We start from the raw sequence: 24,634 nt of genomic DNA, 5'->3' as shown, positions 1-24,634 counted from the left end.
AAAATGGGTTAAGGTTTAGATATAATAATTTGCAATTCTCTGATTCAAGTGAAGGTTTCTCAAATCTAGACCGAGCTAAAGCCGTTTTCTATCAGATGAACGAAACTGTAATTTAAGGTTGGAGTTTGCAATGTAGAAAAAAATACTGTCCCTAGAAGGTGAGTGAAAAATATAGCCCGACAACAATTTTCAGGCAGCATAATCGGAAATCTAACTCGAACAGAATAGATACCGATATTTGCTGGATAATTTATGGCTTTGTATTCGGTTGATTTATGATGGTGCGTTTTTTCCCCCATTTGCAAAGGAACCTTGGGCGAGCCTGATTGAATTACACCGCCCGAGGTCCGAGATCGTATGGTTTTGTGCAATTAATTTTGTGGTGCTTTAAACGTCGGGTTCTCTTTGCTAACCGAGCGAAAACTATTTCGTTCTTTATTATATTAACATTAATTATTAATGTCTTTATCATCGGTGTTGCGTAATTTGGTCCCGATGAAGCAACGAAAGTTGTTCTGCAAGGGGAAGGCGATTCTAATCTCAAACCGTTCGTATTTTTTTTGGCTAGTATTGAAAACGACTTGAATGAATAACTTTGAACAGGGAGACTTTTGAAATCATCTATTTATCCTTTTGCAAAATTCAGGTTGGTAATAGATAAGAAGCGATGGGTTTGCTTCGTAACTATGCAGGAACTGCGAACAAAAATAAGTATTTCATATTGCCTAGTGATAGTTAAGCCATTGCTCGTGACTCCATTAGCAGTTATTGTAGTGTGTTGTTGGTGGTGACGTTTGTGTCTAACTAACCAACTTGAATGGTACATTCAAAAGACTCATACAATGTTTCCAGTGACATTAATATTTGCTTAGCACACTGCATAGCTTAGATAAAACACTATTTTTAACATCAGAAAGGAGACACATGTTAACCTTCCAATATAGATTAAAAAACAACCTTACAACAAGAGACTCAGTAAAATCTCAATGCAATACAAAAACTATTCATAAAAAAATGTATATCCGGCAATAGATGTTCAAAATTATTTTCCGTGATGCATTTAAGACATGTTTATTGAAAGATTGCCTGATTTTTAATAATATTCTCAAGTGTGAACTATTTCTTCACACACTAGCGAGTTCATATATCCACAATCACAAAAATAAATAGGATTGAAATCTGGACTCCTAGGCGGCCAAGATGTTTGACATCCACGACCAGTCCAACGATAAGGAAATTAATTAACTTTTTTAACGTGTCTCGAAAAGTGCGCCAGAGCGCCATCTGGCATGAAAATAATTTTTCTTCGTAATTCTTAGGATTGATCATCCTGACAATCGGCGGATCGAGTTTGCAAGAAATTGTACAGCTCGCCGTTTAAATTAGGTGGTAGTTCGATGGGTCCTAACATGTAATTATCAATTATTCCGGACCAAACGTTTAGTTTAATTTCCTGTTGCAAATGACTTACACATCTGCGTGTAAATGTTGCTTCATCTGTAAACATTATCTTATGCAAAAACATTTCAATTTGGCTAGATAACCCTCTAAAAAATTTCGCGCAGGAGTAAAGTGATATTAATAAAGCCTTTCTTGGTGAAAAACTTTACAAGCTGTAGATCAAAGAGTATAAGATAGAGGGGAAGGCTCCCATTAGTGGCAAAGTTAAAAAGCGTACACGAATTTCAACGCCTCTAATGAGTGTGTCCAGTCATGAAAACGGAAAACGCGCGGGACGTACGGTTCAATTCAATTCAAAGTTTGAAAAGTTGACGAAATAGTTTAAATTTTTATTTTTATTAAAATATAAATGAAGTGATGTTATCTGTTACAAGCTACTGTAGTATTTTCAGTGTGACGCATTACTTTAAACCGCCATGACAGTACTTTAGTACTTGTACCCAAATAATAGATGGCATTCGTAACAGTATAAGCGACCCTCCCCTCTATCTTATACTCTTTGTTGTTGATTTGCTCACTCCGGTTCACACTGCCATTCGTCAACCAAAAGTACCATACGCAGCGCCCCCTACAATTTGCCCCAAAATTTTTCACAAAAATGGATTGCTCATGTCAAAAACCCCTGATTTACCAAATTTTGTACTAACAACTCGATCACTTCACGAATATTCGTAATATATAATATAATATTATTATTTATTTATTATGTTATTATTTATTTTTATTTTTTTGTTATTTTATTGATATTGTATTATATATTACGAAAAATTCGTAATATTTTTACCTTGACAACGCTTTATTATATCTTATATCAAGGTGTATGAAACTCAATTCTGAAACGATGGACTTAAAAAACATTTCCGCCCAAAGCCGACACGGTATAAATAAAACCAGAATGAGAGGCTGGGTGGAGAAGGGGGGCCTTCTTAATTCCAAAGATAAGATCCCCCGGAAAGGAAAATATATTGTCGTATTCATAGGTCTGCGCGCGCGCGCGCGCGTGCATGTACGCGCAAGGGAATTACAGTCGGGCGCGTACTTTACAGATCTTTATCTTTTAATTCTTCTTCTGTGTATATATATTACGTGGCGGTAAATGTTATCGCGGTGGCGGCCGGCCGAGCCTATCGCAACAAATTTTTCAGTATCCGGAATGCGAATACGAACTTTACCCGCTTCGGTCATTTTTTTGTTTCGTATCCAATGGCGATCCGCGTATTTTTATTGGCGGGGCGCGCTTTTCATAGAAAAAGTTAATGCCGGCAAGTATCGACCCTCCGCAAAATGCTTGAAAATGAAATAGTTTCTTTCTCTTAAAGAATATAATCGAAACAATACTTACAGACAAGAAGTAGCATATTGTAAGCTGATAGATGTGATCCATTTTTGCATCCTCGAAATGGTTGAATATGTTTAACGTAAATGGATACTCACGGTTCCACGCATTTTGTCCGCTTGCTGGAAGTATCCGTTTAAGGAAGAGGACTAAGGACTGGTGTGGTATGACTTAAGTATTTGGTTTTCATTGATACGGGATGTCTAGTAATTTCAGGCCAAGTAGAAACATTCGGAGAGTACGTTCCCTAACGAGTTCAACGATATATGATAGTGGAGGCCCGTGAGGCGACCTTTCGACTCCAAACGTTTTTCATTATTTTTTGACACAAACGACAACTGTCATAGCGAGAATGTGTCAAAACTTTCCTTTTTTTATGTACCTACAGAGGACTAAAGTTTGGGTTGCTTTATCCAAAGAAAGCAAATTTATTCCACACACCTTTTATAAATTTATTTTTTAAAAAATATTACCTTGCTAGTAAAAGACACATAGTAGTAGGAGTGTAATGTATCCTTTTTAGTTTAATAATAATAGCAATAATTTTTTCCTTATTGATAAAGTTATAAATTTGATAAAATTATGTTATATAAAGGGCGTTAAAAAAGTACGCTGCCAAACTTTAAGTAACGATTCCTTGCGTCATTTTAAGACAAAAATTTCATGTAAACATAGGCCCAAAAATGCATGATTTTCAGGGTGTTAAAATTTTCTAAAAAATTTGTTTTTCCTTTTATAACTTTTATATCACTTTTGATATTTTTTATCAAATTTGGCGTACATCTTTTAATTACTAAGAGGCGGTATTTGACACAAAATGGCACGCCACTGCTTTTTCCATGAGCCATTCCATACACGAAGGGCGTATCTGCCACTTCACGGTTTGTGAATCGAACTATTTTCACCAAAACAAACAAATAATTTTTAAATAAACTTTTAAAAACCATCAGCAAACAAACAAAGTGCAATTTTATTTAGTAATTTGACAACTGTCATGTTATTCTTATAAACAAATGAATTACTGTCGCCTGGCAAAGCCCACCTTGCTACTTAAGGTTTTTTTGACTAGTAAATGGTCGATTAAATTGCAGTTTGTTTCTTAAATTTTCACATTAAATTGCTAGTTTACTTTAAAAAAAGTACATTTAAAGTAGCAAGTTTAAATAAATAAATAAAAAACTAAAAAGGTCCGTGTGAATGAAAATTAGTACGGGAATTAAAAAAGGCATGATCGTGAAAAAAGAATCACTAAATTATTACAAATTATACTTATTTCTTTTTATGGGCACTAGTCATAGCATTACACGTGCCAACTTTCAAATAGTGCGGACTTTACATAAAAGTTAGGTTATAGTAGCTGCATTTAAATGGTTTTTATTTTTTTTTTAGCGAAAACCGCGCGTCGTACGAAAGCAAGTTCATGTACCAAATTTTCTCCAAATTGAATGGGGATTTTAAAACTAATTTTTGTTTTCAGAAAAAGCAGTGACGCGCCATTGTTTTCTTTAAAAATATTTACTTCAAACCCCGTACGGGTGCCGCTGGTAAAAATGAAAATAAAGCTTTTGTGTCAAACACCGCCTCTCAATAATTAAAAAACAATTTTTTTAGAAAATTTTGTTTTTGGACCTCTGCCAAATCACAAATTGAAATCCTTATCTAATAAATTGGCACTTTGGCTTTTTTCAGAAAATAACTAATAAAGGTGGTTTTAAAATGGAGAATTACCGAGTTTAATGCACGTTCTAATAATCAACCGAAAAAAACGTCCAGCTCAGTCAGAGTTTCGTTGTCCTCTTCTACTACATTTGTGGTCGAGGCGTGCCTCAAGGATCGGTGCTTTGTCCGTAGTGTTTCCTCGATGTATATAAACGAACGTGTCGCTGGGGTGTACTATTCCCTGTTCGATTACGTTTTTCTACGAGGGGGCGGTAACTAAAAACTGACTTCGCAACATTTGTTGTTTGCGTCAATCTTTACTGAACTTTTCTGGCCGCGTTACAACGATATTTTTTGATATAAATATAAACAAAGCAAGTGGAACGCTAGGGGACCAGCACCACATGTTATGTTATTTATTGTAAATAATTATAGGTATTAGAATATCGAACACAACTAATTACAAATCTTCTTTTCAGGTTAGTATATCTGCTTCGACGGCAACGCAATTGTTTTCTTCGGAAACACAAAGTAAGTCGACCCGTACATGTAATTCGATCGCTAATTATTATCCTGATACATATCTACCGAATTTTATTAGAATATTTAGGGTGATACTTGGATTTTTAATGTTGTCAAAAGTTGAGACATAGGAGGATACATGGAAAATTGGCCGGTGCAAATTAATGTCATCACAATTGTTGCAATTTGCCCAGATCTGTCTAATTATGATCCATCTAAAAAAATTAAGTCGAACCAATGGACTCCTGGGGAGCACCTGCTCCGGAGAAAGCCAAAAAAAGTTCTTTCTGTGGACGAAATTTTAGCTTCATTTTTTTGGTGTCTCAAAGGCGTCTAAATTTTAGCTTCAGTTTTTTGGTGTCTCAAAGGCGTCTTTCTTGATAAGCTGAAAAACATCTACAAAACGAAGAAAAAAAAATTCCACTTGTGCTTAATCATTACGCCTACCAAAATTCACTCATTTTCCAATCGAAAGGTACTTTCACGTACTTTTGCCTCAACGAAGATTCGAGTACAGCAAATCTGGTCTAGAAAGCTGGAATGTGATGAACTTCTTCCAATGGCCAATGGCCAAAATCGCCAAATATTACAATAATGTTCCTGAAAGTTCAAACGTTACTATTTCACTATGGTTATTTAATTCAATCTTAGTTTAGCGTTATAAACCGACCAAACTCAATCCTCCAATAGGTTATGTTCAAAATCTCCAGTTACCACATTCTTTGGCCTCGTAGGATTGAGTTATGTGGCACTACAAAGAAAGTATTTGTTTGGACGGACTGGAAAAATTCCACTAAACCTCCACGGACAACATTTGTTTCTGACGTTTTTGAGCTCACTTATACACTGTATTTTCATTAGTTTCAGAAATCGTTTAATCTAAATTATGGTGGCATGGTCCAGACCCTTATTTAATAATAGGCTTATGGGGATCCAGCAAGAGCCCTTGATCACTCGGCTTTGAATTGAGCATGGTTTTGTTTAGTTAAGTAGAGGCAGGAGAATTTTCAATTTATCCTTGTACGTTCATACATGTGAGGGAGAGGGTGGTACACGTGACAATTAGATTTTAATTCGAAAATGTAAATTTAATGTAAAATGTGTATGTATGTAAATCTGAGTTAAGTATTCTGGTCAAAATGAAAGGTGATCAGGCCATCAGCGAGGTGACACGGTTCGCATCTGAAACTAAAAGAAATATGCTGGGTACCAAAGATTATTAAGATTAATAAAACAAACTTAATATCTATAACTTAATATCACCAGAAAACACAGATAACAGATATATCTTATCATGGCATAGAATCTGGAAGTGAGTTTAAGAGCAGAACACACGTAGTACCAATTTCAATCACTAGTGCTGATTATTCCGATCCTGCAATGGATACTAAGGGCAGAGACACGCGAAGTATCCTGTCGCAAATAAGCACACCCGCACTGAAGGGCAGCAAGACGCGACAGTTCAACAAACAACAGGTCATAATATACTGAAGGGCAGAACTCACATAGTACCTATTTGTGCTGATTATTCCAATCGTGCAATAGATACTCAGGGCAGAGATACACGAAGTATCCTGTCGCAAATAACCACACCGGCACTGAAGTGCAGCAACAGGCGACAGTGCAATAAACAACAGATCATAATATACTGAAGGGCAAAACACACATCATTATACTGGTACTAAGGGCAGAACACTTATTTCAATCACTAGTGCTGTATAATAACCACACCGGCACTGAACAAGTCAAGCTATAATATTCTGAAGGGCAGAGACACGCGACAGTAGCCCCGACTTTCAACCAACAAAGTAAAAACGTTTAAAATAGTTCAAAGAGAGACCACACAAATATCTAACTAAATTCCTTTAGTAAATTTTATGAATTTACTTTGGTATTTTGGCCAATAAAACAAAACCATCATGAAATTCAATTACCGTACTCGTGAGAACACTCACCTTTAAGTTTTCGCAATTTCACCTAATGCAAACAATAGCCCGCACTACTCGAATGCACGGTTAATCGAGAAATGGCGGAAATATATTTCTTAAAATGTTACTCCACCCCAAAACTATGTTTATCATAAAATGACGCCCTTCTACTAATCGATATTTTGACAGAGCCAAGGGCGAGAATTGCGGTTTTAAGAAAACATCTGGTTCTCAAGTGGTTGCTTATTGCGTAGTACGTATAAAAATTTTATAGGGTAGCTTAAAAAAAAATGCGTCTTACACATATTAGCAAGGCTTCTTTTTAAAATGGACGTTATACCCGTTTTCTATAAAAAATATTGACGTTCGATTAGAAAACTCTCTGTGTGGATCACGACCGATCGACTATGTGTATAATTTCGAATCGTTTTACGATATCTTACGACCATCCCGAACCCGGTACCGGAAAAAAAAGGCAAACCGTATTCGGATTCGTTGGACTCGCGCCGCCTTCCGGTTAATGACGAAAATTTGGGACGCGGCAGCTGGCCGACCAAAAAACAAATTTCTTCGCCCCGCGGCACCGCTGACTTTCTTTTTTGGTCCGCGTCCGCACGGACGCGCCTGCGGGTATAAGGTTTTCATTTTTTTTGCTTTTATGATACGCTCGATATGAATTTTACATACAGGTCGCTACCGCGATCATATAATTGAGTTTATGATACTGACTAATGATATTTTGAAAGTTAGCAACTTCTTGTGTGGGCATCGTTGGCCCGTAGCCAAAATCGTTCGAGACGTCCAATCCTATCTTTTACAGTCTTAACAAGATTGGTTTCGAGAAATCATCACTGGTTGGGGCAAGTTCGTAGCGCGTAGCGGCGATGTAATTTAATTGTGCATCCACCCTGTATAAAGTGTCTTTCATATCTCGTCGAACTTCAAAGTTACGGCACACTTCGGTAAATATTAAAATTTGTACTGATAATTACGATTTAAAATAATATTTTTTCAAATATCTTGCGTCCCCTGTATTGTACACGAAACCTTAAACTCTTTCTCGACACAGTTTACGATACGGTTAATATCAAATTACCAAATCTTTAGTTTTTTATGTATCGCCAATAATTCACCCACAAAAGCGGAAATTTCTAGGATCTATTGGAATTTTTTGCCCACAAACGACGTACCCTGTATATAATTCCAACAATGTTCGAAATAGAGGATATAGCCTTGGATCTCCTTAGTTTTATGGTATCCGAATTTTTCCAATGGAGTTAATGGTTTTCAAAAAACTGTTTGTTTTCTGAAACCATGCAGTACGTGGTAATCGTAAATGACGTCATCGCGTCTAGATTGAGGGCGAGAAATGGTGATTTTCATTTGGATTTTTTGAAATATCTCGGATTAGCTATTGTTTGTACGAATTTTGATTTACGGTTAATAATTTACTCTCTAAAAGAACTATTTTCAGGGTCTTTTAGATATTTGTCCATAACTAAAACACCTTGTATATAATCAAAAAAATGCGTGAAACATAAGTTATAGCGCCGTATTGCGGATGTAAATTTTTTCCTATCAGATGAATGGCTTTTGGAGAAAAATATTTTTTTCTGGATGCCAAAATAACCACAAAAAAAATTCAAAAATTTAAAAAAAAAATACTTCGCGTTATTTTATTGCTTCGAATTTAAAGAGTCTAAATGCGGGTCCAGACTTCTACTTCTCTCCCAAGTCTGAAGTCGGTAGCTGCAAAGTTGGAGTACTTATTATGTTTTTTAATATTGCACGGAATATCGCGAACACCCTGTACAATACTTAAAAACCGTAACTACAAAAGTGTAAGCTGTCTATATGGGCTATATCGTCATGTAAAAGAAACTGACATCTTAAACACAGATTTGAAATTATTGCCATTTTTCGATAATAGGGGTGGCCCATTTTTCAGTTTTTTTGAATTTGCGGCGCACCCTGTATATTTTTGAAAAATTGTCAAGAATAAAAATTTATGGAGTCGTTTCCTCTTCCTTCCTCTGGTTCAAGAATTCGTTCGGTCTTATAAACCGAAAAACATATTTCTTCAAGTATTTTTTTTTAATTTTTGATTTTTTTTTTGTTTTTCTCCTTAATCATTCTCTCGAGCGGCAAAATTATTTAACCAGCAAACGCGAAACATTCATTTCGGGCATCTTTTTCGATTATATGCAGAGTTTTCAAATTACAGACAAAAATCTAAAAACCCCAGAAAATTGTTCTTTTCCAGAGTAAGTTATTAACCGCTAATCAAATGTCGTAGAAAATATGGCTAATCGATTCAAATGGTGTCATAGGCCGCATCAAGAGCTACAATTTTTGTTTTTGCCGTGTTCGTCTAGCGCATACGCTGTTCGAAATCTAGATGCGATGATGTCATTTACTGTTACAACGTACTGTGCGACTTCAGAAAACAAGTATTTTCTGGAAAACCGTTTACTCTATTGGAAAAATTTATATACCAGGAGACGTGGGAGATCCAGGAATATCACCTCTATTTTGTACATTGTTTGAATTATATACAGGGGCAAAAAAATCTAAAAGATCCTAAAAATTGCCGTTTTCGTGGGTAAATTATTACCCGTAAATGAAAAACTATAAAACATGGGATAATTTGATTTAAACAGTATCGTAAGTTCTGTCGAGAGAGAGTTTCAGGTTTCGCGTAGCATACAGGGTGCGCGAGATATTTGAGGAAATATCATTCGAATTCGAAAATTATTTGTACAGATTTTAACATCTATCAATGTTTGTCGTAACCTTGAAGTTCGGCGGGACGTGAAAGACACTTTATACAGGGTGTATGCACAATACAATTACATCTATTTTGCGAAAATTCCGTCACGATAGAAAAACAAAGCGTCCTTCTAGCAAAAAAGAACCGGGAAACGGCTTCCTTTTGAAATACGCGCTACAAGCTTGCCCAGCCTAGCGACGATTTTTCGAAAACATTCTTGTTAATTTTCGATGGTTTTGTTTTAAATAAATCTTCTTTTTTTCGTAACAAAGCGGACCTGGTTGGAGTGCCTGCCTACATTTTAGTCACATTTTGCAAAAGATACCAACGTTTAGTCTCGACGAATTAGAGCAGAAAAATTGCTTAATTGACTTTTTAATGGTAGATTTTGCTTAAATGCTACCCGAACGCTTTTGGGACACCATTTTCAGTGTTTGGGAATGATTAACTATAGGCAAAACTCACAACTAGACCTAAGCCCGGGTGGTATAGTCCGACACACAACGAATGGTATTAACGTTTTTTTTTTCTGGTCGAAGGAATTTTTGGGCCACCTGCCACCGACCCGGCCCACATTAAATAAAATTAGTCGTCAGAGCAGTTTGACAGAACCCTGACAGAACGAGCCCGAAGGATTTGCGAACCGGAGAGCCTCCAGATGGAACTTGAACACCTAAAAACTGCGTTCGAGGCAAATGGCTACAGCAAGAGGGAGATCGAGAGATCAATGAACTCAAGATCATCAAGATCACGGGATACCGAACAACGACCCTCCACCTCCCACGCATATCTGCCGTATATTCCGAGTGTCACCGACAGGATTGGCAGAGTATTGAAAAGACACGACATCAAAACAATCTTTAAGCCTACAAAGAAGATCCAGCAGACCATCAGGTCAGCGAAGGACAAGAGGGGCTCACTTTCAGCTGCAGGAGTCTACCGCATTCCGTGTTCATGCGGAAAGGTCTACATCGGGACTACCAAGAGATCAATGGGAACGAGACTTAAGGAGCATAAAGCAAGCTGCAGGCTAGGACATACAGAGAAGTCTGCAGTAGCTGAACACGCACTGAGCAGCGGGGAACACAGGATACACTTTGAGAGCTGTAAGTTACTAGCATCGGTCAACGGCTATCACAACAGACTAGTCAGGGAAGCCATTGAGATACAAAAACACCCACACAATTTCAACCGAAAGGAGGAGACCCTTAGACTCAACCAAATTTGGAACCCGATCCTTAGGAACGCCCGAGCAGTACCGATCGATATCCCGAGACCAACCGAAGCGGAACAAGCCCCGCCCACCACCAATCGGCATAAATACAACCTGCGCAGGAGAAATCGTCAGTCTACGTCCAACATCGGAGATGGAAGGACCTCTGAAGAAGCTCGCCACTCGTGCTAGCGAAACGTTAGGAAGTAATTCCAATCGACGACGGCCTTTAAACCCGAACCAAGATAATAGCTTATCAACGGGCCGCGAAAGCCTTAACCAATTTAGCAGTCTTTAATGTTCTTTTTACTGAAAGTAGCAAAGCGTTGGGCACCTAACATTCCCTCGAGCCACCATGCCAAATGGATATTTCTTTTCCTCTAAATGCAGTTCGATGGTGAATTCTGCCGTCCGTTCTTTATAGTGTGTCCAAACTAGTTTCGTCTAAATATGCTTCGCAAAATTGATAAATTTGAGTTAATTATTTTGGTCGCCATTCCACTCCTTCCAGGCTTGTGTAGACTGCCACGACTGCCAGTAAAAACCGGCAGTAAACCAAATAAACGTCTAGTCATGTCTTACGTGGAATTGAGTTTTCTCTCGTATCGTATCTCCTGGAGCTTCAATTTATGTCCCGAAAACATCTTTGATTATGTGAGTTCTCGGCAGGTAAAGTTAAATAAAGGTTGGTTATTGTAACCACGCTTTTATCAGTAGTTGATCAAATTTTTAATATTCCGTGGTTTGATACGTGCCAATATTGAATCCAGCCTATCCCAGATATCATTCACATTTCGACATTGATTTTATCTTTGGCCTGACGATAACAGGAGAAGTTCTATCAAGAAGGCGCTGTTGGAACTCTTTAATTTTCCACTCTTTAATTTGTCCATCGTGATATGTTGAGTTTATCTCGGGCAGTTTAAATCCACAGCGACCTGTCAGGCTGATTATTTTTGGCAATCGAGATTTTAGTCGAATTTCACTTGACAGAAACGACATCGCGGGTAAGCCTGCTACCATTTTCTGGTATTCTAAATTTGGCGAGGCTCTAAAGAATTCTTTACTCTAGGGTTTTTTTATTTTTCGTTTTCCTTGTTCCCCCTTTGTTGGACTTGACTTCCAAGTGGATGCATGTAGGAACCAGCCAATCTTCACACGGAAGGCACGGGACGGGTTGGACCAGAGGGTGAGATGGTGAAATATCCTTTTGTGATCTCCCGATTTGAATAAATTAACAAAATAGTACCATTCGTTCATTAAATCGACAACTTGTTGGAGCCGATACATGTTTTAATTAGTTGAAATAGGAAGTACCTGATTTAACTTACATATCTGTGATAATAAATAATACTATCTAGGCAAGACTGACTTCGAGGGTATTTTCATAATCGACTTGGTTAAAAGTATTCGATCTCACAAATTAGGAGTCTCATGTTCGAGCAACTCCTGAACTAGCACGTAGCAAGGCTTTAACTGTTTACATTGAAAATTGATTGTAGTTACAGGGACTCTTAGGCCAACACTTTAGATTTGTGCTAGTTAAAATTTGCTATTAAACAGTGGCAACTTGTGTTTTATGCGCCTTATTGCCGTCAATTTTGGTGCAATTTGAAACTGTAGATGTAATTTAGTGAAAGTGTACCCGTGACTGTGGCGCGTCCTCGATTTCCCGCGTCCTTTCTTTTATTCCTCTCAATTTGTGGGTCATCGCCAACGGAATCGTACAAATTAATATTCAACGGATAACGATCATTGTTGCCGCGTCATCGCGCCGGATAGACGATCAATCTTTTCGGGGAAGCAGAGAAGAGAAATAGAAAAAAAAGCGAAGTACTGTTTTCTCGCGGGACTATTAATTAGTATTATTCCGCGTGCAACTAACGTTGCACGGGTCTTGCATGCACGAGTACGGTAATTGTTATTAGTATGAATGCGCCCCGACTAATTACCGCTGTCGACTTTAGAAAGCGTAAAACAAATAAACGTGGTCCTATATTTGTCTGCGTTTGGTGGTAACACTGGGTTTATTCGGATACGTATTTCTTGATGGCTCGCAAACTTCCCTCGAATTGCGCAGAACTACTCGCTGTGTAGTGCTGATTGCATAAAGAATTGTTATTAAACAACAAAGTCCAAGAGGTGATTCGTTGCGTAATCGTCAAGTAAAGGGGAGTAACGGAATCACCATGTGCCTTAGAACATATGGATTCGTCAAGTTCGTTTCCTAAACTCCAAGATAATTATTTATTTATTAATAGACAAGACTTACTTGATGCCTTCTAGCCACCTAAAATGTTGACTTGTACTCATATCTTTTGGCTACGTAATTGTTGAGCCGGGGCTCATATTATCATACCTTCTGACTACGTAAAGATTCAACCTGGGCCTCATGTGATGCCTTCTGGCCTCCTGGCTACGTAAAGCTTGGGCTCATATAATGCCTGTTGACTACGTAAGGTGTTAGCTTGGGTCCATGTGATATCTTCTGGCTACTTAAAGTTTTAGCTTTTGCTACGTAAATCTTTGGTTGGGCTTGTATGGTGCCTTCTGACTACGTAAATTTTAAGCCAGGCTTCATTTATTGCCTTCTACGTAAAGTTTTAGCTCGGCCTCATGTGATGCTTTCAGATTGCGTAAAGTTTCCGGTGGAGCTCATCCGATGCCTTTTTGCTACGTAAAGGGTTTTCGTTGGCCTTCCGGCCTCCTGGCTACGTAAAGTTTTAGCTCGGGCTCATATAATGCCTTCTGACTACGTAGCTTGGGTTCATGTCATGCTTTCTGGTTACGTAAAGTTTTAGTTTTGGCTACGTAAATCTTGGGCTTTGGCTTAGATGGTGCCTTCTGACTACGTAAGGTTTAAGCCAGGCTTCATTTATTGCCTTCTACGTAAAGTTTTAATTTGGTGTCATGTGATGCCGTCCGTGAGTGAGCATTCTGGCTTCTTCAGAGCATAACTGAAACTGGGCCCTACTGCTGCGTTATATTATCTGTGGTAGCTTGGCTGATGTACTATTCATTGGAAATTGTAGAGTTTGCCGTTGTAGCTGTCATAGGGTCTAACTTATTTATAGTATTTTACTTTTTATTATCAAAAATTAAGAAACATTAGAATCAATAGGCGAAATGTCACTCAAAATCCATATTAGTATTGACAGAACGAATGGACATGTTTTATGAATCATAGTTGCATCCACGGCCCCATATGTTTTTCTTCAGTATTAAACTTTATAAACAAACAAAACTCATTTATTGCTAACTTCAGATGATTTTTTTACATCTTTAACCTTATTTTGTGGTACAAAAAATATGACCACTGACGTGTTGGTATTAAATTTTAGGTTCTGAACTGAATGGATAATGCATAATTTAGGTCCTCTTTAGTCTTTATCTGTGAATGGAGTAAATCGTCAGCATAATGATAAAGTTATATTTCAAAATAGAAAGAAAGTCATGCTGAGAAGAAGATCTAGAAAGTAATGACGACATTACTGCAATTTGTCAGACATCGTCAATCCACGATGTCATTCATTGTTGATCAGTAAAGCCAAAAAGTTTTGGAAAGGTTTTGAGCAATTTGAGCATAGAAACACCTGTAGGGGGAATTACTAGTAGATAAAGTTGCAGTTGATAGTGGTCAACCTTTTGCGTGAATGTGCAAATGTGGTGAAGAATTTGGAAAATCTTGTAAAGATCTTTATGATATGTGTGTGTATGTATAATGTTCTTCTTTGAGACAAAATAATCAGGTGAGAGGTTATTATTATTATTGTTATTAATATTATTTATTATTATTAATATCATTATTATTGTCGTTAAAACATTTATATATTGCCCAATAAAATTCTGGAAAGCTCCTAACAAAAACCTCAACATCTACGAAGTGGTTCCAGAACTGGTGAAAATTTTCGATCTCTCAACTTAATCCCAACTAATTTAAGTTGTTTCCGTTTACCCGCCTTCTAATTTAGATGGGTTTAAAGCGAGCGTCTTTAAGTGATCCGCGTCAATGATTAATTAACACTTATTACGGTCGAGATATTTTTGCAGGTGGACGTTAATCGAAACGCATTTTCTTTTGATTCTTATTTGCGCGAGTTAACTGGTTAAAACGCTATCGACGAAAGTCCGTATTTTTTAAATCAAGGGCACTTTCTCCGTTCGGCGAAAACAAAGAGGGAAAAACAAAATCGACCATCGCGGAGGAGAGCTCATTTACACGCCACCAAATTACTTTCTACTTATTGAAATTAGTCGTGTGAAACTTGTGCGTTCGGTACGCTTGCTTGGATGATAAAGGTAGACACGCACGTACAGTTTTTCTTCGACGTGTCCACGAAATTCTATTCGAAAGCGATCGCCACATGAATAATAAATTTTAGAGGATTTCTATATATAGCATTTTTTAGGATTGAAAAAAAATCTTAATACTTGTGTAAGCTTTTCACAGAAGTTACTATCTATTCTCAATTAGTTTTGGATTGAGGTTTGACACAGTTTGTCACCATTACCACCAAAAAGAATCAACGTCCGTATTGTGCCATTGCATATCTAGATTTAAGCCTCAGTGTGTCGTTTTGCATCGATTAAAAACTGTATCTACCTTAAGGCTCCGAGTTCAATGGCTCTCGATTAAAAATAAATAATTCGTTTCTCGTTGTCGACTATTTTCCCAGTTTGAAAAAAGATGAATCCGTAGCATCAGTTTATTCCGAAGCCGGTCCTGCGTCGCGTGCGGCCCACCAAATTAATAGCTATTTAGGCCACGCACAAATGCAATATCTATTAATACCTCGTAGCGAATGATTTCGCTTCGATTCACTTTCTAAAGACTTTTCTCTGTACGTGACACCAATAAACACCGTTTTGTTTTTCGGGCATCGATTTATTAATATTCCCGAGGAAACTTTTAATTAAGTGGTTAATTAACTTAACTATCTTGATATATTTTTTGGGAAAATTATTACCTTATATTGTACAGGGAGGATGTTTTTAGTCGCTTTAGTGGTTTCACACAAACCGAATTGGTTAGAAGTCTATGTCTTAGGTTAGTAAGTAGAAAAATCGAAACAAATCATTCATAAGAAAAGGGCCTTCTATGTTGGGAATATAGAACAATTTAATCGGAGTATGGTAGATGATGTCGACGTCAAATGATTCCAGTATCAAATAAATCATCTAAATACGGAACCAGAATCAAAATTGCTTTAAAACAGAGTTGACTAATACAAAACGGATAGTCTACAAATCTAAATAACTTATATACAAAATAGATATCAGCAAAAACTGTGCTACTTCTGACGCTTTTAAAGCCCGTTGCACACCAAGGCAACAGTTGGCAACGTATAGCATGCAACAGTCTTTTGGGAAACTCTGCAGTTGCACAAATAGGTTTCCATTGCCTGTTGCTGTCGATCCACAATAATACGTAATTTTGTGTATACATTTTTGAACCTTTTTGTTGTATAGAATTAATGAAATGCTTTACAGATACATTTATAACTTATACGAATCGCCATTTGCCAAAAACCTGAAAGTTATCTTTCTTGGCATAAACTATATTGTGTAAACAACGCCACTTTTGTTTTTTATGGACGCATTATAAAAGATCTAATAAAAGAAGACTACCAAAACTGCGAAGAACATGAAAAAAATGGCTTCAAGAGCCGGACGCTCATGTACAGACCACAATATTTGCATTGAAGTACAAGAAAAAATGTCCAATATAATAATTGTTGACTTAGTCAAACCTTACGACATTGTTCCAATACTTTGGGAAACAATGAGGCAACATTTGTATGAAAACCTGACGCTCCAAAAATATTTAAAAAAAAGTGCGACACTATGATTTTCAAATTGCAAATTATAACACTATACACAGTACAATTTATTGATGACGACATAGTAATTGCTCAATCAGAAGACTAGGAAACTATTGCAGTTAGCATTGAGAAAACTAAAGATATAATGATAATAATAATGATAATATTATAATAAACGGCTTTTTTTATGAGCAAAAAAAAAAACATATACATATTCACAATATAATACAAACACTTCCGACTGAATCAGGGCGCAATCTACCCGAACGGGCTACTCTACTGAACCCCAAATCGTCGGATTATTGCACATTGTTTTTTTTTAATTATATGAGAAAATTAAAATATAATGTTGTAAGATAGAGGTTTAAGGTAACTTAAGATTAATAAAAAAAAACAACTATATACACTGACAGAAACTGGGAGCTACAATACTATTCTTTCAAGAGAATCTGTATAGGAGAAAAATAAAATTACATGTAAATAACCAATTAAGCTCTTTAAATGTGTGCGAGATATGGTCATATTTTTTTAGTCCTAAAATAAGGCGTGAATATGTATTTTGCACTTTTTGAATTCTATTTTTGTCTGCATGTACACCACAATCATTAAAGTACACTCACATATAGCTCCGAACAATGACTGAAAGGGATTAAAAAAAATACTGGCCACGGAAATTAATCCATTGCGAAGATCGGTGAGAATGTCAAGAGTGAAACATAACAAACGAACGCGTGAGAATTATAGAGGAGATAGGGTAAAAAACGCTGATATGGTACGGGCATGTAAGTAGAATTAATGACAATAGACTAGCATAGCAAGTATTAGAATACAAGAAACGCTTCTACTTATTCGAAAATTTTTCGCAACCTCAATGCTTTGTCAAATTTAAAACGGTCCAGTTTCTACAAATATTCGTTATGGTCAAGCAAGACATACTTAATGCAGAAAAAATATATGTTGGGATGGGTTTTACCGCGCTTTTGCGAAGGTCTGCGGTTAAGATACTGTAAAACACTTAAAACGTCAAGGCAATAAATGCACAATATTGTTGGTCGTACAATTGATAAATTCCTAGAACGGTCCTGGAATGGTTACGGGTAAGGGTCTGCTCGGCAGGGTGTTCTATGAGGGGCCTGCGGTTTTGGAATAACAAACAGTAGGCAAAGTTAATCAAGGGGTAGGTTGTAAAATACTATATTTCTGGCTGAAGTATACGTAGGAGTGATTTTTTCTTGTTGTCAAGAGATCATCTTGAAGTCACGCTGCGCGCGCGTACCTATCCCACATCTGAATCCAGTGACCCAGTTGTGTGGGTGGTTGTAGTAGTCTCATTGTTCCGAGTCTCGCCTCGTCTCGAAGTAGGTTAGTGCAACGGGCGCGGTGGTGGGGCGGAGAACGCGCGACCACGCTACGACGGAGCTTTTCCAGGTTCCGCGGTTAGTCAGTTGGTCGTGCAGCCGACCAAGTCGCGGTCGTACTTCGGGCCTGTCCGCGCGCTATCTCTCTCGCTCTCTCTCGCTCGCCGCGCGTGTGAGTGCGTGCTTGTATGTGTCTATATGTGCGTCTCGATATAATATGCGAACGAAACGACACCTAATTATCGCATGAGCATGAGTCCAGCGTCGGCCGGGCCGCTCGAGGTGGAGCGGTACATCGGCGCCTGTCTAATTTCCCAACACCACCGTTCAAATAACAAGAACAACCCGCGCAACCTTTACCATCGCAACCCTTACGCCGCCGGTGGCGGCGGCGACGGTTGGGCCGGCGGTTTGCCCCTCATATCGTTCGCCAACCACCAGAGACGTGACAGCCCCCTGGCCCGATTGGCGGTTCACGCCCGCGGCGCCCCCCTCATCCTCGCCAAGAGCTACCAGCACCGGAAAAATAAACCGCAGCGGGCGGTCGGCAACGACGTCGCCGCCTCCCCCGCCGTGCAACACACCAAAGTGTTTGAGAACTCGAACAACAAGAAACTGAACGTGGACGCGATCAGTGTGGCGAGCGATGAAAGTTACGGCTCCCAAAATTCGGAAACGTGCCTCCCGCGCATAATAAAACCGCGCAAGCGGCGGAAAAAGGACCGCAAAGCGCCGCCGCCGCCGCAGCCGCCGCCTCCGATCAACGTCAATCACGCGCATCACCACCGCCACCACCATCATCGCGTGCCGTACGAGGGATTTTTGCCGCCTTTCGCGCTACCCTCGGTCGGATGTTACGACGACGTCTCCGACGACTCGTCGGAGACGCCCCAGCTGCACCACTCGTTCGAAGACGTCGTCGAAGCGAACGACCCGAACGGGAACCAACCGAGCAGCTCGTGCCAGTGCCGTTACTGTGATCCCTCCGGCCAGATCTGGGACGTCGACCGGAGCTGTTACTCGCCGTTGCTGACGTCGCCCAGGACGTTCCGGTTTCCGGGCGGCGTCGGCCCGCCCTCGCCGCCCGACGACTACTGTCTCGGGATGGCGTCGATCGTCCTGGACGACGACAAGTCTTCGCCGACGTACTCCAGATCGTGGTCGTCGTCCAGCAGCAGCTCGTTCGGTTCGGATCTGGAGGTGTCTACGGAGATCGTCACGTCGCTGAACGGACTCCGGGACCTGGAAATCAAGTTCTTCACGCCAGCCTCCGCCGCCAAGGAGAAGGAAACGAACAGATACTCGTAGTGCTGCGTATGGACGTGCCCAAATCGGTTGTTTTGCAATTTGCGACGGCAGAAAACATTGATCAAAATAATTTAAAGAGTCCAAGGTAGTTACGATGTGAGGTTCGTTCCAACGTCGTACCGAACCACGATCACGCGCACTAATTCAAAATCCCATCGACGGTCAAAACTTCAAGACGGTGTTTTAATCTTAAGAAATCTGAGTTGGCGAAGCACTACTTTCGTTGCTTGCACAATTTCAGTAAATAACAAAAGTCAACACGCGATGCTATCGTTTTTAGTATTGTTTAGGGTCTTATTACTAAAATTCGAGTTGGAACAAACCTAAATTGTTTGTTCTTTATCGATAATGTCTTCGCCGGGTTCATTTGCCAATTTCCACAGTTTGAGATAATCCGACCGGCCCGTCCTTTTGCGTAAGTGCCGTTTATTTTTGTTTCGAAATTCGTCTCGGAAAATCGCTAATTATTGTTATACGTCGACTGGGAAAATTATTGCTATTGTCCGCGTTACATTTCGCCGGTATCGTGCGGGTGCTCTGCAATCGTCCGTGAGAAAAAAAAAACCGTCGGCCACAGACACCTGTAAATTATTCGAAATCTGTTTTGGTATACGTTGTCGAACGAGTGAAAGGTATTCCGATGAGGTATTTAAAGGTCGCCCACCGCCTTGCGCAAAATCGCTGGCAACGTTTTCCGAAGGCGCGCTCGAACGGTAATCGTAGTAAAATACGGCCCCGCCCCCCGCCTTTAACCCCATCCGTTTTATCCTTCGGGTTCGAAGGAGAAAAAATTCGACTTTATTACGGGTTTGCAAAGGAGATTGAAGCGATTAAAAATAATCGGGGGTCTTAAGTTACTTGCAGAGCATGTACGAATGTGTAGATCATGGAGAAACTGACGATTATGTCAGGGAATATGTTTCAAGCAAAACTAGCCCACCCTCCAGCCTAGGCCACGAGAAAATATAAAGCTTGTTCCAACTTTAGTTTGCAAGTCCCCGGTACTAGTCCCGAAAGATGTTGTGACACTCAAAACATATTTAAGAAAAAATGTTTTTATATAAAAACAAACAAATTTTATAAGGTGATATAAAAAACTATTCTATTTAAGAAACGTACGACTAATATATATTATTTTTGAAAATATGCCGCACGAGGGTGGAGTGAAAAGTTTCCGGCTGACCAAGCAAAACGACGTTCTTATTATTATTATTTTTGCTTTATCTGTCAGCATAATTAACACTGATACAGTTCTCGTAACGGTGTTCTAACTTGTTTATGCCAGTTTTAAACGTAGATTCGTCAAGCTCCTCAAAATACCGATTTACAGCTTCGGTAGCTTCTTCCAACGCTATTTGATGGATTTTCTCATTCATTTCCGATATTGTGACCTCAACGGGCCGCCCTGAGGGGGCCCGTCAGAGGTGCTCACACGACCAGTTTTAAATTCAGAAACCCACAGCTTAATAGTTAAATATGATGCGGAGATAGCTCCCCTAGTGTTCTTTCATTTGTTTAAGTGTAAAACCTTTCAAACAGAAGTATTTGTTGGTAGCACATTTTTCCAATTTTTCCATTCTCACGAAAACAACGGAATGTGGAAGCGGAAACTTTTCATCCCATCCTCGTAAGTGACTAGGTTAAATGCCGGGACTGGAAAAGTTGGTTCCAACCGATTCTATAACGGACAGGGAACCACGCCAGAACCGGAAATTTTCAGTTTGCCAAAAATTTTTCAACGCATTAAAATTAATAAATAACTTGGTCGACTGGAAATTACCTTTCCGAAACAGTTCTCGTGGCCGGTCGGAACAAAGCTTTTGCGAACCAATACGTGGATGTTGATTGGTTTTCGTGGTTCTTATTTTGGTTATAAATGTATAGACTATCCCAGAAAAGCCCCAAATACATTTTGGAATGGACAAGAAACTTTCCATTTCCATCTTTTAAGTTTAATGCCTAATAACAGTATCCGAAATTGTTCCAACCACGCTTTGAAAACTATGCTGGAACAAACCTATAATATACTGGGTTCGCCATTTGTAACAAAACTTTTCGTTTTTTGTTTTTCTATAGAAAGCCGAAGTTTTGTATGTCCGTCAGTGGAGACGTAGCTTTACGGAGAACCCAGTAAATTTAGTCAGTCGGGCTCGAAATCTATTTCGCGTCGAAACTTTCTCTCCGCAAATTCGTCCCGGTCGTTTACACCAGATTCTTTCGGTTCAATTGGTGCATTTTCGCGTTTAAGGACCCCCCGTTCGATCTCTCGTTTTCTCGTATAGTTTGTTTTCATTTTTTATAAGTAGCGTGTACTAACTAACTTTCACCGTTTCGTATTCGAGAGTGTGATTTGATATGAAGTACTAAAAAATAGTGTATGGACGGATCCGCGAGCCCGTGGCTTTCGTTGAATTTATACAGGACGTTTCAAAAAACATGCGCCGATATGTCGTCATCCAAATTTACGAAGAATTAAAAAAGGAAGAAACAATATTATCATTATTCCCATATCGGGAGGTATGTTTTGTGTTATACTTTGAATAAGCCACTAACAATGCAACTTTTTTGTGTGGTTTTCGTATCTTGTCTCGTTTCCGAGCAAAGAAATAAAAATAATGAAAATTATCAACATGTATTTTCATAGACATTTATTTCAGGACCGCTTGATATCATAAGAAACTTAGTTTTAAAGAAAATAACCTTAAAAGAAGTGATCAGATCAGAACAGAGCGTTGGCTCACGATTTTTGAAACACCTTGTATTTTACCGGCATGACAGTGCACTTCGAGTGAAAAATCTGTTAACTTAAAAGATTAACAGCTGTTTGGGCTGGTTTAGGCTTGTACTTCGTTAAATATTCGATTTTTGTTTTCATTTTTATGATGAGGTGTGTTTCAAAAGAAAGAAAGATATTAATAAATAAATAAAAATAATAAAATAAAATAAAATAAATAAATAAATAAATAAAAATAAAATATTAAATAATAACGTTGTGATTAATAAACGTATTCAAAAATATATATAATTCGTAAGAAAATGGACCCCAAAAATCGTCTAAAATTACTGAAATTCAAATTTAGGCCGCAAATAGTTTTGCAAGGTTGCTATTGATAAAATCTACTTGCAAAATAATTTAAAACATTTTCGCACTATATAGTTGTTGTTGAAACCTCAAATAAATTCCGACAAATTAATTTTTAAAAAATTGTTTAAAGAAAATTTTAAATGTCCACTGTTTGGGAGTCAAATAAGTGTAATATATTATAACGATGACTTAGTTGTTTTTTAAATCATTTAAAGAATTTCGGAAATAAAATAAACATTTTTTTTTTCGGTTTTCGGAACGTTTTTTGAAGCACCGAGTTTATATTGTAAAGACTTATAAATGCGCAAAGTTTTATGTTAAAAAATAACTTCTTCATATCACCTCTTTATTTATAGCAGGTTCTTTTTAAAATTATGCACGCCACTGTCTCTGGGCCGTCCATCCGACATTATTTAAAAACCCAAAACCGAAATGCGTTTTGCCGGACCAGAGCGGACCGGCAGAATAGATGAAGACATCCTCGAATGCTAAGTGAATACCAAGCGGCCTCCTCGGGCATTCTCTCTTCAGGTAGTTAAAACGCGAGACGATATATATAAATGCCGCGACGTATAACCATGATAGGCTGTGGGAAACCCATTTTTTTCTCGTCGCGACCGAACCCATTTAATTGGTATACCGGAGGATAAATGAACGGCCGCCGGGCCGATTTGATTATTCAAAAATAAAATAGGAAGAAATTGGCGTTCGCGACATTCCGATTTCCTGCGTTAATTCGTCCGACCGCGTTCGTTTCCCGTTTTAGGACGTCGTATACCGGCCCCGTAATCATAACGGAGCAATAAAAACGTCAAATATAAGAGTGCGCCTATGTGTTAAATTAATTTGCCACAAACGTGCGGCGTTTTTCCGTTTTTTCTGTCCTAGACTTTTTGTGTTTGGCTCTCTTGCGAGTCGTTTTCGCGATACGTGTACGTTAATTTTCTTTATTAACCGTGACACTTTATTTTCGTTTGTTCTTTGTAACCTTTTCTTTTTTTTTATTTATTTGTGTTTCGCACGACGTTTTTGTTAATTCGGTGCGCCGTTTTAGGTTTACCTGTATATTGTATTGATCTGAATAAAAACGATACCCGCTTGAATTTTTGTTTTTTGTTCGACATTTATTATTCGTGTCGTGTGGAAATTTTATTTTATTTATTTATTATTATTTTTTTTGTTAATTTTTTTTAAAATCTATTAAAATTTATATTTAGGTTGTTTTCAAAATCCTATAAATAGATTGCAAAAAACTCCAAAATTAACGTACAATTGTACTTAATATTTTATGCCCTTTCAAAATTCTTCTTGTAGCTTTTCGTTTCAATTTTATAGATTATGGATAGATAGATATTTTATTCACACAAATACTGTTAACTGGCAACAAACGTTTCCTAAAGCGGACTAATTAAATCCGAAGTTTGGTGCTTTTTTAAATTAACAATAAAAGACATTTAAACATTATTTGTTATTTTGACATTTAAAATGAAAAAAAAAAAGCTCTCGGTATATTATGGTCTTTTATTTTTATTTGTATTGATTGAAGTGAAATGCAGTTCCTCTATCCACGTCCAGAGATAACATGAGCACGTTTTCTTTGCTAATTAAGACAGAGTGAAAATTGCAATGGCAATCTGTCTTGCGAGAGATTTCTTAATAAAAATAGTTGTCGGGATTGTTGTGAGGTGATTTTCCGAGGTTAACCCTGAATGCAAATAAATAAATGTAAAGGTAACCACCTGTGATTTTGAATTATTTAATGACAGTTGTTTATCCAAGAACCATTGTCGTGTGGTAATCAAGATTGACAATATTTGAAAGGTGATAACTTTGCTCGAAGGTGGTAGACGATGATTCAGTGGAAATACCAACATAAAATTAAATTTCAAATAAAAACTATTGAAATTCGACAGTCCCTTAGTAATTGCTGTTGCTAACAATCAGCAAATAGAACTGGGTACATGAGCTGTTGCTTTTTTGAATGACATACGTGCATTAATTGATTGGATGGAAAAATATTCAAGTGGCGTCAAGGTACTTTTCAAATTTTTCCAAAATATGACATGTGGTGTAGTTTATAGCTATAGTTCTAGTTTTATTCTTTCGAAGTACAAATTACTATTGATTCATTTTTAATTATTTGAATTGAAAATACGAATAATTAATAACTAT

General features: G+C 38.1%; 2 protein-coding genes across 3 annotated transcripts in view; both read left to right on the top strand.

Annotated features, from left to right (window-relative positions):
* Positions 1-24,634, top strand: part of LOC132701130 (CCR4-NOT transcription complex subunit 6-like) — a 212,296-nt gene that overhangs the window by 42,611 nt on the left and 145,051 nt on the right. The window lies entirely within an intron of this gene.
* LOC132701006 (uncharacterized) lies at positions 16,991-23,555 on the top strand. The gene has a single exon (XM_060668618.1). It carries the CDS (start codon positions 18,316-18,318, stop codon positions 19,375-19,377), a length of 1,062 nt encoding a protein of 353 aa, XP_060524601.1. The 5' UTR covers positions 16,991-18,315; the 3' UTR covers positions 19,378-23,555.

Source organism: Cylas formicarius, unplaced genomic scaffold (assembly GCF_029955315.1).
Source record: "Cylas formicarius isolate icCylForm1 unplaced genomic scaffold, icCylForm1.1 PGA_scaffold_4__25_contigs__length_36172078, whole genome shotgun sequence".
Classification (NCBI taxonomy): Eukaryota; Metazoa; Arthropoda; class Insecta; order Coleoptera; family Brentidae; genus Cylas; species Cylas formicarius.
The sequence above is the reverse complement of the archived record's forward strand: the minus strand, read 5'-3'. Positions and strand labels throughout refer to the sequence as shown.